General features: G+C 38.6%; 1 protein-coding gene across 2 annotated transcripts in view; it reads right to left on the bottom strand.

Annotated features, from left to right (window-relative positions):
- The window catches only part of syt9b (synaptotagmin IXb), a 55,049-nt gene extending 29,636 nt beyond the window's left edge, over positions 1-25,413 (bottom strand). For both annotated transcript variants that reach the window (XM_053631376.1, XM_053631375.1), the window contains exon 1: positions 25,181-25,413. In XM_053631376.1, the coding sequence (XP_053487351.1) occupies positions 25,181-25,328 (148 nt within the window). In that variant the 5' untranslated portion in view covers positions 25,329-25,413. The remainder of the gene's footprint in view (positions 1-25,180) is intronic.
- Between the last annotated feature and the right edge of the window lie 338 nt (positions 25,414-25,751).

Genomic DNA, 25,751 nt, shown 5'->3' with positions numbered 1-25,751 from the left:
GTTGTTGTTGTTTTTGTTTTTTTTTAGAGATGGTAACATTAATGTGCCACAATATAACGCACAAGTAGGCATGAGAAAACTTGAGCATGTCAATTATGACAGAATTTAGGAACATAGTGTGAGCCATGACAAATTAATTTACCTTCTGATAAACTACATTTAATATTTTCAGTTAATTTTAATTTAATTTTAATTTGTTTGCAAAAAAACAACAGTTAACCTGTTCCACCTTGTAAACAAATACAATAAAGCTCAATGTTCAGTGTTTGAAGTCTACTCCTCTTAAATATATTTAAAGCTACAATATTAGACATTTCCCACTGTCATGGTTCTGGGCTGGAGTCAGTTCTCAAACCACTCTGTGTATATTGTGTATATATCTAAATAATCTTATATAGGATGTGATTGGGTGAGTTCATTTACCTGTCAGATGCAAAGCGCTTTAGTGTAATGGTGTTCATTAGGGATGCACCGTTTGGGATTTTTAAGACCGAAACCGATCCAGATACCAATCTTTTTGTTTAAGCTTTAATCAGGAGGTCTATCATAAACAGTTAAATGTAAGCTCTCTGCTCATGGTCACTGTTAACTGAATTAAAATAATAGCAATGAGAAATACTGTTGGTTAATTGATAAATAAACAAGCATAAAATATTTATTTTTAAATATCTTAAACAACAGTCCTAATTAAAAGTAGATTAACACAAACATGATCCATATTAGGAAAAAGGCTAATAGCTTTCTAAGGAGATAGCGAACTTATCTTAATGTCAAATTGATATTAAATGCAACCCATAGTAATTAAACATCATTTCATTTCTCATTTTATTTATATTTTATGAAGTTATTACAATATCTATTTTTTATATTAAATGGTTTATTTATAACTAAGCACATTTTCTGTCTTTACATTTTATTAGTTTTCTGTTTGATTGTTTGTTTATCAGTTGTTCCCTTTACATCGCTTCCCCAGTACGTCTGCTGATAATATTGCTTTTTGGGGGACTGAATCAAAACATGGAAACTGAAGTTGACTTTTCTGATGATATCTGGCAACGTTAAGTTTAAATGATGTGACTACACCATGTTTTTGAGTTAGTGAAGAGCGTGAATTCCTCACCAATCATAAAGAAGTTTGAATTAAACCCACCTTGTAGCGTTAGCATTATTATTAATTTACTCTGCCCGATGCCGCTGTGTCTACACGAGCAGGTCGAAGTTCAGGTCATTTTGCGGGATCAATAAAAGATGGCGGTTTGTGAGATTGGGAAGTTGAGAGAAGCAGATGATGTTCAGTGTTACTCTTGTCATCATAATGGCTTCTCTGCAGTATTTCCACACTTGTTTGGTTGACTGAGGTGATGAAAAGCAGTGTGAAAGTAACTGTTGCTTGGTGTAGATGCATTTTGGACTTCCTGTAATTTTTATTCCAATTGTATTATACATCTCCGAACAGGTCACTCGCACCGATGCAAATAAATATTTATTCACAGTCGCACAAAGTACTTTTCAGTTGCAAATGTGAGTGAAATGGTTGCACTATAGAGCCCTGAGTTTATGTGCAAAGTTTTTTCCTGTTTGGCATGATGATGTTTAATGTCCCCGACAACCTCTGTAGTGCCATTTAGCATCGTGCTAGTGTCATGATTTCCCCTCGTGCAAGCGCTGGAGCTCGCCGCGAAACTGGCAGCTCGAGCGCTAAAATGGTAACTCCATTACGGGTTTTGGCATTACAAAATGACGTCATCCCTGTGCCACTCTATAGTGATTGGCTGCAAATTTAGGAAGTGCTTGATTTGATCTGTAGTGGAGTTTTCTATGAGCGGAGGACGAACTTTAAACGGCAATATCACAGTCGATCATGTTCATTTAATCGTGGGCAGTCAAAATCGTAATCGCGATCGATATTCGATTAATTGTGCAGCCCTAGTCCTGCACAGAGCCCTGACCTCAACCCCACTGAGCACCTTTGGGATGAACTGGTCTCCTGCCTGACCTTGCTAGTCCTCTTTTGGTTGAATGAGCAAAAAATCCTCATAGCCACACTCCAAAATCTAGTGGAAAGCCTTCCCAGAAAAATGGATAGGTTATTATAGCAGTAAAGGGGGAATAAATCTGGAATGGGATGTTCAACAAATACGTATGGGTGTGATGTTCAGATGTCCACATACTTTTGACCATATTGTGTAGCTTTCAAAATACCAAAGATGTTAGTTACCTGTTAAAAGTTAAAGTAACTACTGTTAGTTTGTCTTAATAACATGCTGGCTATAACAATTACTGAATATCAGAGAACATCATCATGACAAGAAATAAACCATGCCCATATCAGTTCACATTAAAAAAAAAAACAGTTACTGTAGCTATAGCATTAACTGTGTCCTAATTGTTATTACCAGTTATTATTGCAACCCCTAACCCAATACTAGAATTCAGATTCTATATCTAGTTGTAAATGATCTTCAATACTAAGTAAAATGCCAGAGTCCAGTGTACATAAAGTTTAGTGTTTCCCCATGATTTTTAAACTATCTTGTTATACAAATGAAAAGAATTTCAATAAGCTTAAGAATGATGGAATTAATGGTGGTAAAGGCCCAGGTAAAAGCCTCAAGCGTGAGCTTGGGGTACTGTCAGTCTGTACTATAAAAGATAAACACATGCACTACTTCATTGCTGTGACCTACATACATTCAGTATGCGATTTGAGACACGGCCCTTGATTAACCACCCAGCCAACCATCAGCTATGTTAAAGTTGGAGATAAATACTGCAAAAAAAAGATCTCCAGGAATAGAGTTGGGTAGCCATGGCATCAGTACATCTCTCTAAACAAACAGTGAGAATTATTATCTGCTCTTCCATCATCCTCCCTAATACCCTGTCTCTCTTTCACTTATTCTCCTTCCCTTTGTCCTTCCTTCTTGTCTTGTCTTACTTTCTCCTCTTTCCGTTTCTCATTTCTTCCTCTCCCTCATTCCCCAATAACCCCCCTTCTTCCCTCTATCTCCTGCCATGTGTCTCTCTTCATCTTTCTTCTTACACTCTTCTGTGTGCATCCATTCATCCCATCATCTCACTCACTCTCCTCCTTCTTCTCACACTCTTCCCTGTGTACATCCATTCATCTCATGATCTCACTCACACTCCTCCTCTTCTTCACTTCACTATATATCCCTACCATCGTCTACTCTCATGCATATCTCCCTCTGTTTCTTTCCCCTCTCTCTCTCTCTCTCTCTCTCCTCCATTCATGCTGTTTGGACGCTCTCGATGGATGTTTGCTCTGTGATTTATGGCACACAGACAGAGAACCAGCTCATAGTGAGGACTGAATGAGCCACAGTCTCGCCCATGCTTTCATCTCTGCATCTCCTTTCTCTCTTTTATAGACCAAAGACAGATACCGAGCTCTGTATCGAGCTCTGTGTCCAGAGATGAGAAAGGATACAGCACATGCACAGTGAATTCTCAATATCTATAAATTCACTGTAATAAAGATAAAAGTGAGCGCTAGAGATAGAGAGAGAGAGAGAAATAATTACACTGTGTTTCAAAGCACGAGTTACCAAATCATGTAAAAGCCTGAACATGGATGTGGCATCCGTCATGTCCATTTCACAGCCAATAAATCATGAATCAGGCAATCAAAGCTTGGTGACATGAACAAGAACAGCGTTACTGTCCTGTGCATCTCAATCAGAATGTTTTTAATCTCAGTCATGAACCTATGGAAGGATATTTAAATTAAAATGTGAGTTGTATTAAATATATGAATGTTCACTCAGAAATTCTAATTAAATAGTAATGTTTGTATTTACATTTGTTTTTATTTTAAAAATCTAAACCTCACAGCTTCAGGGTCCCAGGGTTCAATCATGTGCTTGTGTTACTGTCTGTGTGGACTGTCTGCTTGTCCAGGTTCTCCAATTTCCTCTCACTTCCCAAAAACATGAAAGTATGTGAATTGGCTAAGATAAATTGCATCTGGGTGTTTTTGGAGGTAGGAGGAAACCAGAAAACCCAGAGGAAACCCAGAGGAAACTGCATAGACCCTGGAGTTATGAGGCAAAATGCTACCTTCTGCACCACTGTTTTGGCAATTAAATGTTCATCTCATAAACCCACTCATAATCGTTCACGAACAAGTTTTATACCACTACTTTGTCCTCCATGGTTGTTTTTCTTATTTGTCCCCCAACTTGCAATCTGATTTGTCGTGAGGTCAAAAAACACTGGATGTGACTCAGCACTTTGCTGAAGAGTTGAACTTAGAATTTTCGAAGCTCTGCTGTGAAAAAAAAAAGTGTGAAAAGAGCCTTACAGACAATATACACTAGCTAGGTGAGGATTAGCACCACTGAGTCAACTAACAAGAAGGTAGCACTGGGCTTATAAAACACACTGTCAGGTTTTACAACAGTATCAGATCAGAACATGTGGTCCGATCTGGTTTCTGCACCCACATTAAGATTATGTGTCTGAATAAACCAGACTGACAGTAAGGTTTCTGTTCCTCCAAGACTGGAGCTGCACAATATTCAGGGTTCAACAAAGCTATGGCTTGTCTACAGCAAGTCTGGGTCAAAATTCTAAATAAAATACCATAATGTAAATAAAGCATCCCATATTTAAAAGAGACAGTTTGGTATAGAAGGCGTTGGTATAGAAGAGCAGTAATTGTGCACATTTTTTAGAAAGGACAGGGCATCTACTAGATTCTACCCAATGAGCCAGAAAATTCTGAAATACTGTGCCTTTAAACCTTTGTGAGAAGAAAAAACTCTGCTGTTGCCTTCATGAGTGAGAATGAAATGAAACTGTACAAAGTGTGATCAGACAATAAAACGTTCCAATCTCCTTGTTATCATCTATAGAACAAGGCAGGATAATTATTTGAGTTTTTACCCTACTATCATTTTAATTGTGTCATTATCACACCCAAATACACACTATGGATCTATTTATTCACACCTCATTGTGCATGTTGATAGTCATTATACCTCATTATAAATTATATACTACTGTATATAGAAGGTGTTTAATTAATTAGGTGTTTGATTACTTTTCTATAACAGCAGCTCTGACAGTACTTCTGGCTGCAAAGCAAATCACCGTTTTAATATTAATCCACTCATTCTAATATGTAATTGTTTCTATAGTAACAATTTATACATTCACTTGTATGTCGGATGCTCCACATTTAATCTAAGACTAAAAATAAATGAATTGTCATTTAACAAGGGAAAACATAAAATCTTATAATCGTTATTTAGTATTGTTAGGAGTCTCGAGTGCCAGTGCTTTGTAACAGACAAGAGGTAAAGCTGCAACTTTAGGACAAAGTACTGCATTTGATGGTTTCTGGGTAGGACAAGGTGTATTGTTGTCAACCTCAAGAGACAAAAAAGAGGCTTGTGATCGTTCATGTGTTCATGTGTTGGCAAATTGCTGTGTTATAAGAGGCATAAAACCCTTCCGGACATGCCGTTATAGGAAAATAATCACCCTCAGGGTGGTAACAGTAACTCGGCTCCATGTTAGTGTACCCAGTGTATCTCAGCATTAAGTGCGTAACTGCCGCTTAGACACCAATTATAAAACTGCCACTTCTGCGTTGTGAAGACGTGAAGCAGTGTCGGCGGGGAGTCATTCAAACACAACATAACAAGCATCGGATCATCTCTGTCTTTTAATCGCACCTGATAATACAATTACGCAGCCTCTTTGAGTGAACTGCCCTTACAATTCACTCAATTGTGGAACCCCCCCCCCCCCCCCCCAACTTTTTAAAATTAAATCTCATGTGTCTTTCTGTCACTTCATCTCTCATTTATTCTGCCTCCTTGCTTCCATCCTTTAGTCTCTGACACTCTATCTCCACCCATGCACCTGTCCCTCATTTTCTCTCCCTTCTCCTTCTGCTCTTGACTTCTCTATTTCTGTATTCTTGATTCAATTAACAACGCATAACAGGGGAAAGATAGATAGATCTGTACCAATGTTCTATACTACAGGGTGTCCCAAAAGTCTCTATACACAGGGTTAAATGAACACTTAGCAAAATGTCTTCCAAAATTTTTCATACTTAGTTTATTTTATATATATATATATTTTCAGATAGCATTTAAGAATGCTTTTGACAAAAGAAGAACATATTGAAATCATTCTCATGGCTGGATCAGGAAGCTGTCGCAAGGTTGCGATGGACTTTAACAAGAAACATGGCAAGCACATTACACACAATACTGTTGCCAAACTCCTTAACAAATTTCAAAAAAGTCTAGAAGTGTTGCAGACCACCCAAATAGTGGAGATTCTCAAACATTCACTGACAAAGGCACAACCAATGTGGTGCTGGCAAACATAGTCCCTTATGTATGGAGACTTTTGGGACACCCTGTATAGTTACCCTGCAGTGTTTAAAACCCCACTGCTGAAGTGTTCGAAGTTAAAATTCTGCCTGCATTATTTGGACTAAAATGTTGCACTTTGTGTGAAACAATGCAAATACACAGAAATACTGGAGCATGGTTGAGAGTGGGCTTACTCCTTCAGGATTGGCTAATAGGCTTATTAGTATATTGCATCCTCAACTGTGGTAAAAAAAAAAAATAATAATAATTTATGATATATTGAGCAGTCCAGGTCAAAAGCAACAGTAAGATGTAATGGGTTTTATTGACAACAATTTTGTATTGTGGTTTCATATAAAATTTTTTTAATGTTGTTGGAGCACCACTCAGCAGCCCATAAACCATAAAAATGTGTCACTTTGGCATTTTAACTGAGACAGTGTGAAATTTGTACCAATCGTCATCCCTGCTGCTGTTCTGAAGTCAGTATCAATGCTGTTCGAGGATGAGCTTGTCTTGAGCTTGATAGACCTGAACTTGGACCACTCAGACAAACTGGATGACTGACCTGGATTTTGTGGTTCTGGTGATCCTGTCACACTGATCGGCTGCGAGCCCCCTCCATTTGTCTCCATTTCCTATCCGACATCTGGTACAGCGAGTCTCCACTCTCTACTCTCAAGTTTTGTTCTTCTGTCTTTTTGGACTGCTTTTGGCTGACTTTAATTAAATCTCTTCTCCTAACATGGCTCTACAGTGCTCTGCTACTCAGCTTAGGTCTTTATAAGAAGTTTTTCGTTTGGCCCCGGACACTTATTAATGGTGTAAACAACTTGGAATTTTACGCAGCCCCCGCTACATACACTGGCCGCAGAAAATACCTTGGTCTCTTCACTACACATCTCCAAACAACATTCCTGTAATTTGTACTAACACCCATGCTCCTGGTAAAGAGTACGCAGCAGGAAAAATGTGTAATCAGCTATGAAAATCTGAGGTCATTACGTATCGATCCTGACTATGGCAACTACAAAACTGCATCTCCTGATCTGCGGTGTGCTCTGCTGAACACTTGCTCTTTGACTGATAAAGCAGCCTTGCTAAGTGACATAATCATCAATGCAAAACTGGACATGTTACTTCTGACTGAGACTTGGTAGGTGCCAAATGACTTCCTGAATTTAAACCTCCTTACACCACCAGGGTATATCTATTTTTCTAAACCACACCCACATCGTAGAGATGGCTATAGTTTGCAGTGAGAATATTAAAATATCAGAGATTGAGTTTCATGATGTTGCATCTTTTGAATACCTAGCATTGAAATAGCTAGGGTTAGCAAGCACGCTTCAATGTTTTTCAGTGACACTGACTTTGTTTACTTTTGACATGTGTGTTTTGTTATGGTTTATGTCCTGTCTCCACCCCTGTATTGTCATTGTTTGTTTCCCTTATGTATCATTGTTCTCAGCTGTTTTGTGTTTCACCCCTGATTAGGTTTAGTATTTAAACCCCTCATGTCTTGTTGTTCGGGATGAAGTATCGCATGAGTGTTTCCACCGTACGAAGACTTTGTTCCTCGTTTACATGCCATAGTTTTCATCCTATTCTCATCCTTGTTATTTGATTCTCGATTAGCCTCGTTTATGCCCGTTTACCAATCGCTTGACCCTTTGCCTGTTTTTGACCACACCTGTGTTTCATGTTTTGGATTTGTCTGCCTGTCTCTCCTCAATAAAGCTCTTATCTGCATTTGCATCCTAACCTTAGCGTCCAATACGTGACAGAATACTTCGCCGCACTATGGATGCAGCAGAATTATTCCGAGGTCAAGAAGCCTTATATGAAAGGGAAAAGCCGAGGTAGGAGAAGGAGGGGAAATTCTCCTTAATTCGAACCAACCAGGAGTGACTCGACATGATGTACTGCACCATGGGTAATGTAAAGGAGGAGCCTTCCAACCAGTCTGGAACCATCTCCCACCCTCCTTCCCCCACTGTGGATCTCGTCCAACCTGCCGAGTCGATGGAGAACATCGTTCAGCCTCCCTGCTTGTCTGAGGACACCGCTCTGTCTCCCTGTTCAGCTGAAGACGTTGCTCCACCTCCCGGTGCAGTCAAGTGCTCCGCTTTTCTTCCCTGCTCCGCCTCGATCGTTGTCACTATGCAAGGCTCCACTTTGGACATTGCTACAGCTTCCTACTCCACTGAGGACATCGCTCCACCTTCCTGCTCATCTGAGGATGTTGCTCAGCCTTCCTGCTCAGCTGAGGACATCGCTCTGCCATCCTGCTCTGCTGAGGACGTTGCTTTGCCATCATTCTCTGCTGAGAACGTCGCTCTGCCTCCATGCTCTGTTGAGGACGTCGCTCTGCCACCCTGCTCTGCTGAGGACATCCCTCTGCCTCCATGCTCCGCTGAAGACATTGCTCCTTTTCTTTGCTTTGCGCCATATGTTGCTCCCCCTTCCTGCTCCACAGAGGACATCGCTCCCCCCTCATGTATCACGGAGAGATTTGCTCCCCCTCTGGCCTCATGGAAAACTTTGCTCCCCCTCGAACCTCGCGGAGAGTGGTTCTAGCTTCATGGGGAACATGGCTTCCTGCTCAGGCTTGAGCTTCTTTCCTCCTGCTGGCTGTGCAGTACCCATTGCTTTGCATTCAAGCTAGGCTGGAAATATCATGTCATCTCTCTTCAGTGTGGAAGAGACTGCTCCACACCTGAACCTCAGAGAGCAAGTTCCTGTCCAAAGTCGACAAGACGGCCTCTCAAGCCATGTTCCTGTCCGAGGTTAACAAGATAGCCTCTCAAGCCATGATCCTCTCCCAGGTCGATGAGACGGCCTCTCAAGCCATGTTCCTGACCAAGGTCGATGAGATGGCCTCTCAAACCATGTTTCTGTCCAAGGTCGATGAGACGGCCTCTCAAGCCCTGTTCCAGTCTGAGGTCGACGTCATGACCAACAACTTTATGCTTACACCTGAGTCTGCTGACACATCGCTCTGCCTTTCTGCTCTGCTGAGGATGTTGCTCTGCCTTCCTGTTCTACCGAAGCTGACAATCCAGCTTCCCACACCTGGGTGCCGCCTAGGGACCCCGGTGAACCTAACCTAGCCTCATGCCTGCTCTTTGAGGAGCCTACTATCTGTGGGACAATGCCTGCCTCGGGAACTGAGGGGCTGTGAAGACATTTTGCCCAGAGGGCCAGGACCGCCAGGGGAGGGAGTGTTTTCTGGCACTCCGGGAGTAGCGCCTTTGGGGGGGGGGGGGGGAGGTCATGATTTCCCCTCGCACAAAGCAATTAAGGTCTTATTTAGACCCCATGAAAATGGTCTCTTTGAACCTTTCCAGTCTGGATTTCATCCATCTCACAGGACTGAAACTGCTCTTCTTCATGTGGTTAATGACCTTCTACTGTCCAAGATACTAAGATACTGCTTCTAACCTTCAAAGTACTAAATGGTCTTACCCCTCCCTACTTGTCTGACCTACTTCATCCATACTGCCCTACTCGGTCCCTTAGTTCACCAGAAGTTGGCCTTTTGTCCATTCCTAGATTTCGGCTGTCCACTGCAGGTGGAAGGTCATTTTGTGTTACTGCTCCAAAACTGTGGAACTCACTACCTCTTAATCTCCGTAACATCACTTCTTTGCCTAGTTTCAAGACCCAGCTAAAAACGCATCTATCTGAATTGTATTTTCAAAGATTTTTTTTTTTTTTTTACATTTGTGTTGTATGTATTTGTATCTATCTTATGTATCTGATATATACTATGTAAAGTGACCTTGAGCTTTGAAAAGGCGCCATATAAATAAAACTTCTTCTTCTTCTTGTCTTGTCTTATGCTTTACATCGTTTTCATTAGGAGGTGGGGGTGAGCTGAGGTCGTTTTAATGGGTTTAAACCTCTGATCCATGCACTTCCTTTTGTAATGCCTGACAAGGTGTAATTGACCTAATTAAACACAATATCCGTCTCTGACGGAAAAAGGACCCATGAATTCAGGGAGCTTTGCTAATTGTACGCTATGTCTGGAGAAAAGCAATGACAAGTTTAATTGCCTTAACTTAATTTGCATAGAAAATGCATTGTTTCTAATGAATGAATACTCATCAAAGAGAAAAAGCAACAATAAAGTGCTTCAAGCTGAGAGAGGAGCGTGATCTGAATGAAGTGTCTGAAAAGTAGGGCTTGCATCAATTAAATTCTTCTAAGATCTTTTTTAACCAAGTCATTAAATCATATACATTTATATTACTCCTTATATATGCAGTAGTATATAGAGGTGTAACCATGCCTGTCAATTTCAGTGGACAAATTGTGGCTGTTGTTGTGGCGAGGCGTGGCCAGGGTTCATATCAGTTACAAAGAAGGAGCCATGGCCAGGGTTCAAATCAATTAAAGTGAAGTAGGTGTAGTCATTGTGCATGCAAGTTTCAGTTAAGGAGGAGTGGTCAGTGGGCATGTGAGTTTCAATGAAGGAGGTGTGGTCAGTGTGCATGTCAGTTCCAATGAGGGAGGTGTGGTCAGTGTGCATGTCAGTTCCAATGAAGGAGGTGTGGTCAGTGTGCATGTAAGTTCCAGTGAAAGAGAAGAAGTCATTATAAGGTGCATTTTCAGCTGAATTTGGGGAAACCACTTGAAGCATTTGTTGTGTTGAACTATTTCAACTGCTTCCATTTGATTTTTTCATTACAAACAGCTGAAAGTCTGATTTTGACAATAAAACTGATTTGCAATGGGGTTTGAATAATTTTGATTTCAACTGTAAGACTTTCTATCAAATGTGAAGGACCAAAAAGAATTGCTTCAGTCTTTTTCTCATTTCGCTGGAGGAAATTGTCCTCCATCCAGCCTTTTAAGTCCCGTAGACAGTCTAACAGCGGAGTAAACAAATTTTTTTCCAGATTTTAATTGGAGGTAAAGCTATGTATCATCCACATAACAATGGTTGAAAACCTTGGGATGCTCAAAAATGGAACAAAGAGGGAGCAAATATAAAGAAAATAAATTCTGACCCAGAATGGATCCCTGTGGCACTCCGCAGGTAATGAGAAAGGTGAGACAGTACGACTTTCTCCAATACTTTTGATAAAAATGGTCATTTTGAGGTAGGTCTGTAAAGTAGTGGCTGGACTATGGCATGTTTAAAGCTAGATAGAACAGTGCTGGTTTTGAGTCTATAAGTTCTCTAAAATCTCTCACAAGAGGCTTTGAAGGACAGCATACATGTATATTGAAGTCACCAAGAATCAGAAGGTTATCAGTGCTAGGGACAACATAAAATAAAAAGTCTGAAAGCTCCTTTAAGAAGTCCTTATTTTATTTAGGTGGTCTATAAATAAGTACACAGAGCAAACGGCTAGGTAGTTTTTACATAATAATCATTAAAAACAACAGCAACACCCCAACCCGACTAGAGGTTCTGGTGCAGCTAAAATAGTTGCAGTTTACAGGAGAGAGTTCAGAAAGGAGGCCTATGCTCAGGCATGAGCCAGCTTTCAGTGATAAATAAAAAGTAAGGTAGGAGTTTTTGGTAGGAATTATGAGAGATTAATGTTTGTGCTTGATGTGTCCTGAGTGCATGAAAGTCCTAGTAAAGAAGACATGGCCTCTGTGCATATCAATCCCCAGTGTAGGACATATGGTCTCTGTGCTTTCAGCCTCAGTAAAGTAGGCATGGTCTCTGTTATGGCCTCAGTGCATATCTGACCCAGTGAAGGAGGTGTGGCCTTTGTGCCTGTCAGTTTCAGTTAAAAGTAACTTAAAAAAAAAAAAAAAAAAAAAAAATAGAAACAGATTTAAATGTTCCGTTCATGCACATTACATAGTGGGGATGTTACTCAGCAGACATCCTCTAGTACACTATCATCAGTAGAAAACACTTGCAATCAGATTAATAATCCATGCAGTCAGAAATGCCTGCTTTAAATAGTGCCATGTTTTGCAGGCTGCCTGTTCAGTACAACAACACAGAGCATGTAGTATTCACATACCACTGAGAGTTTTCAGGGATTAACAAACTCAAGTACTGCATAGCAACAAAGAGAAACATTCAAACTAGGTAACAGTATGCTGGCTATAATCTTTATTTTCTACGATCTCTGGAACATGCATATTAGTTTCTAGAAGATATAGCGATCTTGAAAATTGCGGTGTCTATGATTGTAGTTGACCCAAGGGCAGATAAATAAATCTACCAATCGATAAAAAGGAGGAGGAAATAAATAATTAAATAAAAACATTAAAAAAAAGGCAGAAAGGGAGTATGAAGAGCAAAACAGAGTGTAGAATGTACTCTGCAAAAAAAAAAAAAACTTTATTTGCTGTAAGTTAAGGGAACTAACGAGTATTACAGTACACAGAGGGTGTAGGTACAGTGCCCTCCGCTAATATTGGAACCCTTGGTAAATCTTTATCATTTAACCTTTTGATCTTTTGTTTAAAAATTCACAAAAATACTGTGCTTTCATGAATATCAAACAACTGCAAACAAAACACACATTTATAAAAAACAACAATAATAATAAAAAAACGTTGTTAAATATAATTGTGCAACAATAATTGGCACCCCTATGAATTCATATGAGAAAAATATATTTGAAGTATATTCCCACTGATATTTTATATTTTCATTAGTACACCTGGAACAGGAAATTGTTCAACCATGACTTCCTGTTTCACAGGGGTATAAAAATGAGGTAACACATAGACCAAATTCCCTTAGTCATTCATAACAGTGGGTAAGACCAAGGAATATAGCTGTTATATGTAGCAAAAGGTTGTTGAGCTTCACAAAATGAGAAGTGGCTATAAGAAAATAGCACAAGCATTGAAAATGCCCATTTCCACCATTAGGGCAATAATTAAGAAGTTCCAGTCAACTGGAAATGTTATGTTTTCAAAGCCTTCTTGGCTCATATTTACCAAGCGTGCCGATATTAGTAGAGGGCACTATAAATATATTTAGACGATTGTGGAGCCTAATTCTCTTAGCTGTTGGATGGTTGATCTCTATTTCTACAAAAAGTCAAGGACATACAGTAAATCACCAACCAGTTAGCACTGTGCTGTTCTAAGTGCTTACACTCACTTTTATTCACTGATATCTCTGTTAATAATTCCATGTTACAAAAAATGTTTTTAATATGGCATCATATTGAACAAATTTTTATGATTCCAGATTAGATTAGTCATTGCTTTTCCTCGGATACCTTTGAAAGAACATCTCAAAATCTTGTTAAGCGTAAAACAGCATATAAGCACCATGAAAGCTAGCTTTGTTCAAGGTTTCAGCATGATTAACATGCCTTTTGAGTTGTACTTCAAAGAGGTCTCTGTGTTTCTGTCTTTATCTTCCTCTCACCCACACTGCTCCAAAAAAAACAGCACAGACATGCACTGTGCTCTGTGAAGAGAACACCAACGACTCGCTAAAGCTGGTATATTTCCCTAAAGCTTTGACTCTAAACACCACTTTAAATTCAAATGCACTCAAGTGCCTCTCGCCTCCTTATTTATTGCCTACGGAAGACCTGAAGTGCAAAACAAATGAATAATCCCAAAAAAGACATCAGCAAATCCAAAGCCACAGTGCATCTTTAAACATGCAAGGAAATCTAAAAAATAAATAAATAAATAAAAAGTAAACACTAAACCACAGCAGCAACTTTTAAGACAAGCGTGCAAGCCAGCAATCAGCAGCAAATCTGAAAAGACATTAAGACTAGCAAGTTGTAAAATTTCACTTGTAGTTACTTTCTTTTTTGGTGTGCAGAGATTTAATTTCATTGATTGTACTGTTTTGGTCTGATAAGAAATGCAGCCAAACTTTATACACACCACTTTAGTTTAAAATGTGTTTAGTCACTATGTAACTTTTGGCCCTCGAGTGGTAAAAAAATAAAACTGCATGCATTTTGCGGAAGAACACAGTGTGTGTGTGGATGAATATGGTTCGCGCCTGTTTTTTTTTTTTTTAAACCAGTAAAATGGTTGAAACTGAAACTCTAACATCCTCTGATGCTGAGCAGGAAAACAAGCTGTGTAAATATCTATATGAGTTCCAGTTTACATGAATATGATATGAGCAGAGCATAAGGAAAGATGATGTACTTTGCATGTAGCAGCTAAACCCATAGCTTAGCTGTGCCTCCCCTTGGCTAGCGACACGAAACTAGCCTAGTTAGAAAAGTTTGATGATTCATCGGTCTGGTAGTCCTACAAACAGTGACAACACCCGAGGCAAGTTTTATGATAAAGCCAGCTTTTTATGATCATGTCATACATTGACAGCTAATTTACCCCAGCTTCCATAAAACAAAACTTAGGCTACTAGCTGAACTGGAAAAAATGCATGGAGAAGAATCTGGGCTCAGCCCTGGATGATTAACAGTCCAGCTAACGCCCCTGGTTTTGACTAATTGGAAACACTGATGCTTTTAAATTAATTACATTACAAAAGTTGTTAACATAACGATTGCTAGTCTCATAAGGTCAAATGTGGTACAGGCGGTGGCAGATGTGTTTTACTTGGAGTAGAAGTGAATTGATCTTTCTCATAACTAAAAAAAAACACTATTTACGTCTTTAATTTATTTATTCATTTACATGTGATTCTTTTACGTATGATTCATTTACATGTGATTCATTTTCAGAGATTCATTTTCATGTGATTCATATTCAAGTGATACATTTTCATGTGATTCATCCATGTTAATTCCATTAATCCAGTTTTAGACTTTGATATTACCAAAGTCTTTCCAGATTATTACTTGCTACACTGTATGAGATAACCCCAGTAAAACTGCCTGAATTCTATAATATAATTTGTTCACCAAAAACACAATTTACAATAGATAATGCTTTACAATGAACACTGTTAGAGAGCTACATGGCTATCTATCATTTCAATAAAATATCTTACCTGTTGAGCAAGAAAAAACCCATCTCCAGGTCACTTTAAAAGATTTTAAATCTCTGGGCTGTCTCCATGTTTGAAAAGCCAAGCCAATGTTAATTCAGGTTTTATTACAAACTATTATAAGCATTAAAAGAAATCTTGCTGACATTCATTGTTTTAATGAATAAATGAGGGGTATAAATGCTGCTTTGAACTTTATGCAATTACAAATGACTATATAACTACAGTCTATGAATAAAAAAGAAAACAATTATAAGTATTCCGAGCTATTATAAGACTCTGTCGCTTTCCCCTTTTGCCTGTTGTCATGTAATATCGGAGAAGGAACTCTGGACTACAGTTCCCAGCAGCCACTGCACCTCACTGCATCATGGTCACATGACCACCTGCACCTGAATTACATTCACTTAATGAGCACCTATGTGTATATAGCCACAGTTTGCACTTCCGTTTGTCTTTCATTGCTGTGGGTTCTGTATTTGTTCATGTTTGTGTCTTGCCTTAGTGTTTTGCTGCCTGCTCGTAGTTCTTGTTTTGGGTATTCATTAAAACTGAAAATCTGCACTTGCATCCAACTCCACCTCTCTTGACTGTTTTTACAGCCAGTGATTCCCTGGAGGTTTGCTCTTTTACTCGTTGTGACAAATAACCTACGTTACTCCCACACCTTACACGCGATAAAGTAGATGGAGCTAATTTTCTCTCTTTATGGATATAACGAAACACGCATGGGCGAATGACGTATGCAATGTCCTACAAAATCCGTCCCGACATGTCTAAAATATAAATACTTACCATAGTACGGAAGCCTTAAGCGGCCATCCATTATTACTTTTTTCTGTTTTTTCTGTTTTCTTGTGATCTCGACTTAATTTTTCTGTGTACTGGACATCCATCATCCTGAAGTCAGTGGGGTTTTTTTTTGGTTAAATGCCTGAAATAAGGTCTCTGGTTAACACAAGCTCAATATATGTTCACATTTTATACTATGCCATAAAATACATCAGTAATACCCCACGCAGGACTTTTTAAAAAGCTTTTACATGTCTTGAAAAAGATGGTTGCTAAGAAGTGGCTAAATGGGATTACAGAGGTTGTCAGGGACATTAAACGTCATCACGCCGAACAGGAAAACTCTACTACATCATCGTTGAGTTTGTACTCGCACACTTGTAACTCAACGTTCTAACTTGTAGCTAGATTTATCAATTTATAGTATTTTCCAATTGTATTTTTATATTTGTTTATTTTTAAAAATAAAGATTGAAAGAGTTGTCGGATTGAAAGCATAGTGGTGGTGACGTTGAAGTCATGCGACCGTGATGTAGTTCGTTTATAGCCTAATATAATTTTTTTGGTTTTTGTTTTTTACCTCTGGCGAGTATATGCGCTTCAAAATCTTATGTACCTTAATGAATGAAACATGTAAGAATCATAAACTTTTGTTGGTCACATATTTTCTGCAATAATCCAAAAGCCAATGGAAAATTTTTATTGGCTTTTTGTCAAGGGAACCAGTGTGATACTAACTTCTGGGGTGGTCTACAAAAATACGTCATCCCTTCAGGATTGATGACTTCCACATTAGTGTCCGACATTTTAGAAGGGGACACCCCTCGGTCTTAATGCAGAGATAAAGTCCATCTCCACAGCGGCCAATTATTACATTTATGATGGAGAAAATGCCAACGTGCATGTAACACCAGTCCCATTCACAAAGTGCCAGATTTTCTCACAATAAAATTACATCGTGAGAAAACAGCTTTTGTTATGTCGAGATCACGAGAAAATGAAGTCGAGATCATGAGAAAACAACAGAATTTTTTTTTTTTTTTTTTAAATGCATGGCCGCTTAGGGCTTCCGTACCTCAGTGAATCAAAGTAAGACAAAAACATGGTTTGGAAGAGGGATTTATGATTTACTTACTCATTATTTAAATTTTGTTTATTTTAAACAAAAAAAATTATTTAGTGTACCTTTTAAATTTGATTTACATGTTGCGTGCAAGGCTTCGTACTAGATTCGTTTGCAGATTAGCAAAGCAAGCTAACTGTTCTAGCTACAAAAACTCACCAGAGGCACCAAACATCTATGCTACTTCCTTCCAAATGTTATTTTTTCCCTTCATGATGTTTCTATACACATTTAATAAGAGGCTAAGTATGACATCAAACCATGAAACCAAGTTTGAAACAAAGATTTGTTTCCATTTTTGCTAATCTAACAGTAAACGAGAACTAATTACAGGTAGTGAGCGGGGAAATGAAAAAACTCGAGACCATAAACGGCAGGATTAGTCTGAGGATTAGTGAGGATTAGTTGGAGAAATCAAATCAAGCCAATTGTTTGGATTTGTCGCTTTATCGTGATATATCTAATTTGCACAGAATTTAATTAAACTCAATTATAATGTCACTTGTCGCACTGTTGGTTTATTGCTTGTTGCTGTCACTGTAATTGTGCTTGGTTTCGCTCATGTACATAGACAATGAATGACGGTTTGTCGCTTTGTCAGTTGCTAGTGTGAACTGAGGGTAAATATTCATTCCCCTTGAAACTTTTATTATTTTGTTTAAAGATCTTATTTTTTTAATTTAGTTCTGCCCTTCAGAAGGTATATATGATATTTGCATGTTTACAAAATAATAACAATTTACACCGACCATTCTGTTCAAAAGTTTACACCCCCCTGACTCTTACTGTATCGTGTTGCCTTCTTGAGCATCAGTGGATGTTTGCACCTTTTGTAATAGTTGTGTACGAGTTTCTCAGTCGTCCTCAGTGTGAAAAGATGGATCTCAACATCATATAGCCACTGTTGGAAAGCTTTCAAATATGCAGAAGATGCTGGAACTGCTCAGGACAAACAAGGTACTCATGTACAACTATCACAAAACATAAAAACAGTCATTGATCATCCAGGTAACAACACAGTATTACGTATTAAGCATGTGTACACTTTTGAACTGGTTCACTGTGTAAATTCAGTTATTATTGTGTCTTATGGCTTATTCAGGGCAGTACTAAATAAAAAACAAAATGCAATTTTAATTATACCTCTTTTTTTGCAGACCTCAACTGTATTTACCAAAAAAAAGTGCTTAAATTATCAGTTGCAATTGCTCGGTGTAACTGAATGTGTGAGAGTGAATTAAAACCTCATCCACAACTATAATATTTATAACTTTTTATATGAATTAAGTCATACGAATAGTTATATTCACAAATATCAGACTGTATTAGTGTAAATATTTTTGTAATTTTATTTGTCTTTTGCCCAATTAATTTTGCTCTTATTTTTTGTAATGTTCACCCCAATATGTATTTGATGTGGTCTTGTGCCTAACCAAATATCTGTGCAGTTTTGTACCATGTTTTAATTTGTAGAACAATTTTTTAAATAAACATCAAGCTAAAAAAACAACATAATATACAGTATTTTATTATTTTCTTGCCAACTAGATGGTTTTTTGTACACCATCAGAGCAGATTGTAGATTTTTTGTATTAGAAATTTGTATTAGAAATAAGTGCCAGGTCACTAATAACATTACTAATAATAATATGAACAGTTGATGAAGTGTGTATGGATGTGTTTACCTGTTTACTCCTGACTCACTTCATAATGAACATCTAAGGGTAGTTGTTAAATCTCTGTATACCAGAGCGCTGTTGAATTGTAATTAATGCGTTCTTTCTAATACATTATCATTTCTATAATAACAACTCATTTATGGAAACTTGAATAGCAGACATGCATAATAATAAACGGAACAAAAGAAAAATGTATAATAAGTGATGTGCTGAAGTTTTCCTGTTTGTTTAACATTTTTCAGAAGGAGTATCCAGTGCTGACTTCAAATGAAATAGAGGACAAAAGAGAGGCTAGTCAGGGAGTTAGAAATGTAAGCAATAACAGAAAGTAATTTGTTTTACAGACATCGCACAATGTTAATGTCATAAACAAGAGATTCTAATCTCTGGCAAATTGCTGTAGTAATCACACCACCCTGTTGATTATTTTCTTATAACAACATGCCCCGTTGCGTTTTATTCTTTACTCAATAAACATTTATGCAAAACATATTCTTGTATCACTCATTTATGATTTTTTGAGTAAGATTTTTTAAATAAATTAAAATCTAAATCTGCATTATTTGCTAATTTAGAGCTCGGACTACTTTTTTTTTATATGGGAGAAATGTAGAAGTGCCTCAATTTTGCTGCATTATGTAATGACATATTTTAAATATTTAACAACTGCTCTTAGACTTACATTATAAGTGAATTCTAAGTAAATGGGCTTTCTGTGCTTTTCTTAGTACAGGATAATGTTTGTCTGTGGTTACCACACATATGACAGATGCTACAGAGACTAGGATGAAAAATGCTAGAGGGCTTAAAGCAATCTAGTTTTTCGCAGAAGGTGCTGAAGGTGCTACATTTCATCATTACACACAGTCATGAACCTCCTACATTTAGAAAAAGAAGTTGTTTGACTGACAGGGCAGACGACCAAACACAAATTCTCATTTACTCACCACTAAATGCTTCACACAAAACACTTTAATAATGTTTGATAAAACTGCGAATACATCTGTGAAGAACCAATCAGATTATAGCCTTCATCACTCTGAAGCTTGTTGCCAGAAAGGTGTACAAAAGCAATCAGACCTTGCATGCTCTTAACATGCATTGCTTTGAAGGACCTTAAAGAATGAATATTAAATAAAGCATAAATGATTCACGTGTAATTTTGGTGCATTTATTAGTATGTATTGTATTGTATTGTATAAATGTTAGTTATGCTGTGTGTGGAGCTTGGAGCTTGCATGCTCTCCCCGTGCCTTGGGGGTTTCCTCCGGGTACTCCAGTTTCTTCTCTCAGTCCAAAGACATGCGGTATAGGCTGATTGGCATGTCTAAATTGTCTGTAGTTTGTGAATGTGTGTGCACGATTGTGCCCTGCAACAGGTTGGCACCCCATCCAAGGTGTCCCCTGCCTTGTGCCTCAAGTCCCCTTGGATAGGCTCCAGGCTACCCTCAACTCCCCTCAACCGTAGGATAAGCAGTATGGGAAATGGATGGATGGAATTACTCTTTAACATGAATATACACTCTTTAGATCTGTTTTTGATGTAATTAATAAGTAAGGAATAAAACACTGGAAGCTGTGCTGTTATGGGAAAATAATCAACGATGAGGTGACGCGATGTGGCCAGACAAGAGTTACTAACATCCTATAGTTGATTATTTTCCTATAACAACACGGCTTGAAGTGTTTTAATCTTCTAAAAGTCGTTCACCAGGCTCTTGAAGTTAATAAGACACAAAATGTATCTTGTAATGTTACAAATAAACCTGTAACATTACTGACTGTTACAAAGCACTGACAATGCAGATGTTAATTAAATGTCTCCTTACAGAAAACCACACCTTATCAATGATGAAACATTTTTAATCTGCATAATATTAGATAAGTCTGCTAAACAATTCCCTCGGACTAGCTATTGTAATACAAACATACTGTCAGAGCTGCTGTTATAGAAAATAAATCAACGCCTTCTGACCAATCAGGTTACTAATCTGCTAATCTGCCTGAACCTCAAGTCTTTCATAGGCATTGAATAAGAGGTTAAGATGCTTTTTTAGTTAGTTTTCAAATTTAAAGTGGTTTGCAGATTCAACATTTTAAACAAGGAAATATATGCGCCTTAGCTATTTGCTGTTGTGTCTTTAGATTTGTGTTTCCTTTTTTTGTGCATATTTTGATTGAAAATAAATGTCTTCACCCATAGACCTGCACGAACATATGGTGTTACATAAAACAATGTTCATCGAGTTCAGAATTTTCCCACCTCTGTGAACGGCTGATCTAAATTTGAATGTGTGATGTGAGACGTAAAGCAAAACACAACACGTGCACTGTATCATAATGTCGAGTCTGGGAGATGGAGAGAGAGCTTCATCCACACAGAAGATAAGATTAGATCTCACCCTAGTATAAAATACACAGCTTTGACTTTTTATCAGAGAAAAAAAACATCCTTCATTGCCTTGCAGATGCTCCCTCTGTATTGTGATTGCTTTTCAGTGAATTTATAACTGTATGATATGGACACAGATTACAATATAAAGCATCCCAAGCCAGCTTTTCTCATATTGGCCACAACCTTCATCTAATATCCACTGCATTATAATGATTAAAACATCATGTCAAAATCTCACGATAGTATTTGTTAAAACATGCAATTTCTGCTAAGGATTCATCAGAACTAAATAATTTCTGGGATTATTTAGTCCCATGTCATGTTAGCCTCAGCTGTTCGCGTTAATTAAAGTGTAACTCTTCTTAGGGGAAATGAATGACGAGCACGGTTCACTGGCGGTGGTCACATATGTGAGACATGCAGTGGTCTCTCTAATGACAACACGAAGGCACAATACACTATACAATTTTAAGAGATGGCACTGGCACTATGACAGTTGCTTTGTTTTCCTATAAGAAAGGAAGGATGAATGGTAAGAGCTGGGCTATGGAACCCAAAGGACCCAATGGAGAACTGGTTATTGTGGATGTACTAACAATACTTTAGAAATAATGCCAAGTATGATGTACAGCAGAGAAGAAGGATACAGTATGATAGCAAATTTCATACAGGTCATACCCTTTGCATATACAGTTCCTTTTCCCAAAATAATGGGCCTCATTTTCAGTCTTTTAGGGTGTTTTCACTCCTGGCTCGTTTGGAGGATTTGTTTTGAAACCTGGTGCATTTTCTCCCTTGGTTCAGTTCGTTTAGACGTATATGAACACGGCAATCGTGCTTGGATCCGCATCAAATCAATCGGGCCAAGACCACCTCGTTCAACTGGCAAACGAACTCTGGAGTGGTTCGCTTGTGGTGAGAAAGCAATTCGACCCAACGGACTTACAAACCAACCTGTATAGCAGTGCATGATGGGAATTGAATTACATAAAAAGCGTGTTTGTTTTGCTAATAACTTGCAACATGAATAAGGGTTTACCTTGGACCAAAGGCGAGATAAAATGCCTCAATGAAATTTGATTTGATGAACATATTTCTGAACAACAAACCGATCAAAGCACAGAGGTTTACAAGGTGTTTAGCGAGTGTCTCAGAGACTGATAAATTATAACTACAGCTAAAAAGAAAGTCAAAAGAAGCTTGCAGAGCTGCTGTCTATCCATCTTGATAGATGACTGCTATTGGCTGAGCCCTGGAACATAAGCAGTTGCACTCTGACCAATGAGAGGACAGTTTACTCACATGTGACTTGCATAAACACATTTTGGTACACTTTGAACTGTTGCTTTGTGAAATCGTACTGAGCCAAGGAGAAAATGCAACAGTGAAACAATTTAAGTCCCCAGTTCAGAACAAAGCACCGATGTAGAAGTCTGAAAACACCTTTAATAAAGTTGTGTATCAATGTTTTCATAGGACAGACAAAACAGTTGCCACCAGATTTACATAAGTTTCAGTAATGCTAATTTTCTGCTTATGCATTTACTGTAAGTATGTTGATAAATGCCAGTCAGTCATAAAGTGCAGCATGCGTTCACAGCTTGGTGGTTAAGGTTCTGGGTTACTGATCGGAAGGTCAGGGGTTCAAGCCCCAGCACTGCCAAACTGCCACTGTTGGGCCCTTGAGCAAAGCATTTAACCCTCTCTGCTCCAGGGGCACTGTATCATGGCTGACCCTGCACTCTGACCCCAGCTTTCTGACATGCTGGGGTATGTGAAGAAAAAAACTTCACTGTGCTGTAATGTATTTGTGATCAATAAAGACTAATCATCATTATATTTGGTGGCATGCATACAACCTCACAGAGAGCTGAAAATGACAAAATGATGAAAAACAGTGAAAGAGAACTTCCTGTACAAACACTGTACAGGTTTTATTATTATTATTTTATTTATTTTTTTTTTTTTGCTGTTGTTGTTCTACTTGAATGGCTAGTTTTAAATGTCATTATTTATGGATTTGTTTTGGACTGCTGCCTTTTAAGTCATTAATAGAAAACGACTTTCACAAATTTTCATTCAATTTGTGTGTATAATCAAAATTAATATACGTTTTAAACTTGACAGAGTAATCCATATATAAAATTGCATTAACTCATCACCAATCATATTATTTGAAGCTGATCTGTAGCTATGAAGATCTCCTTATCCTTAAATTCAAACTCAGAAGCTCTCATAAGAAAATAACAAGAAATAAATTTTATGCAAAATTTTTAAAAAAAAAGAGTTTACAAATACTTTCTGAAGGTGACTTAATCTAATCAGGGGTAATGATTTCTCTGGATCAATGTGAATAAAGAGTAATGAGTTCTCCCCATATCTGAGCTAATAATATACCATCACATTTGCACATTTCTTATCTGTCACAAACACCATCCAGAACACCATCATTGATGAAAATTGATTTGACAATGTGTTTTTTAGCACAGGGAAACTTCTGGTGTTCAGCTCTAAACGATGGTGAATAAAAGATGATGACATGAATCAGTAGTGATTTAACCGCTGAAGGTTTTCTGCTAAAGTTGAAGTAACTATTGTCAGAGGCAGATTGTATTTCCATACCACTTATTCTACATAGGGTCGTGGGGAGTCTGGAGAATATCCCAGGAAACTCAGGGCACAAGGCAGAGGACATCTGGACATGGTGCCAACCCATCACAGGGCACAATCACACACCCAGTCACACACTACAGACAATTTAGAGATGCCAGCCAGTTTACAATGCATGTCTTTGGACTGGGGGAAGAAACCAGAGTACCTGGAGGAAACCCCAAAGCACAGGGAGAGCAAGCAAGCTGTGCGCACACTGGGCAGAGGCGGGAATCGAACCCGCAACCCCGGAGATGCGATGCAAATGTTCTGACCAATAAGCCACTGTGCCCCCCAGAAAAAGAATAATAATGATCCTTTGAATGCATCTTGTACATCTGAACAAAAACCTGAGCTTTCTCAAGATTGAGTTGAATTTAGGGCAATGAATTCTCCTCAGATCTGAACGACTCTGCACTTTTTCACATTCATATGTCACATTTTAGTATAATCATACTTAATGCATGTCTGTGAAGGAAAATATATAAGGCTGTCACATTGTTACATTGATTTCCGAGAGATTCAGTAGTATGTCTAGATATATTTATTTCAGGGTCTCAGTGGATCTGGAGCCTATTCCAGGAACACTGGAATATGGGGGTGGGGGGACGACGACGACACACCCTAGAAGGGATGCCAATCTATCACAGTGCGCCATGCACACACACACATTCGCTGGAGAACCCATGGGAAACCCAAGCAGACATGAGAACATGCAAAACTCTACACAGAGTGTAACCCGAGCTCAGGATTGAATCTGATAGAGATATATTAATACTACTACTAATAAAGACATTAAATAATGAACAAATTTTTCTGCATGATGCTGTTATATTAGTTTTGTATGAGCTATAGGAAGGTTGCAGAAAGGAAACTGTAATAATATACCCGTAAAGCTAGTAAAAACCCTTTCAGCCATGATGTGATGTTTGAAAGCACATTATGGTCAGTGAAAGGGTGCGGCTTTCAGACCACTCAAAAAAGTCCATCCTCAATCGCAGACTTTAAGATCTTCTTATTGTGGTTTTTTTTTTGTTTTTTGTTTTTTTCCAGGGAGCTGGGAGCAGCAAATGAGAGATAAAATCTAATCAGTTTCAATATGTTTGACATGACTCTTGAAGCACAGTATCAATGCACTACTTGGGAATGTTCATGCATCAATGTTACAATTCAATAACCAACTCTCTATGTCACGCGCACTGCCTGGTAATAAATAAATAAATAAATAAATAAATAAGTGAAGCTTTCAGAGTTGGAACTCACCGGAGTCCGAGTAGTCCGGTCTGCCCAGATCGCGGAAGGAGTACATGAAGTCGGCGCACTTGTCGCTGTGCACCTCTCCACGTGAGCACAGATCAGAGAGCAGCTCCAGCGCCTTCCCGCACATCTCATCCTCCCTTCCCGCAGGCATTTCCCCGCAGCATCCTCGTGAAGCGCGCGCCGCTCCGGCTCGGCCGCGCTCATCCAAAAGCGCAACCCGGACTCACACGCGGACGCTGCCGCACTCCTACGGCAGGCACGCGCTATCAACCTCGCTCCATGTAAACCGCATAGCTTAAAGAACAAGCCAAAAACAAAAAAGAAGAAAGTTTTGTTTCAAGTGTGGTTTTAGGCGTGAAAAGTAGCTCGCGGTCGAATCGGCGGTGCGCTCGTGCTAGAATATGCGCGACGGAAACTACGCGAACGCATGAGGAGGTGGAATGAAGCAGCGCGCGAGCGCATGAGAGTTACTTCCAAATGCATCAGCCTTGGAGTCCCCAGTTTGTACATCCCAACGCTCAGGCTCCTCCTCCTCAGATACTCTTGCCATTGTTTTATCTGCTGTATTGAAGAA

This window comes from Ictalurus furcatus, chromosome 8 (genome assembly GCF_023375685.1).
Source record: "Ictalurus furcatus strain D&B chromosome 8, Billie_1.0, whole genome shotgun sequence".
Lineage (NCBI taxonomy): Eukaryota > Metazoa > Chordata > Actinopteri > Siluriformes > Ictaluridae > Ictalurus > Ictalurus furcatus.
This window is presented reverse-complemented; position numbering and strand designations above follow the sequence as displayed.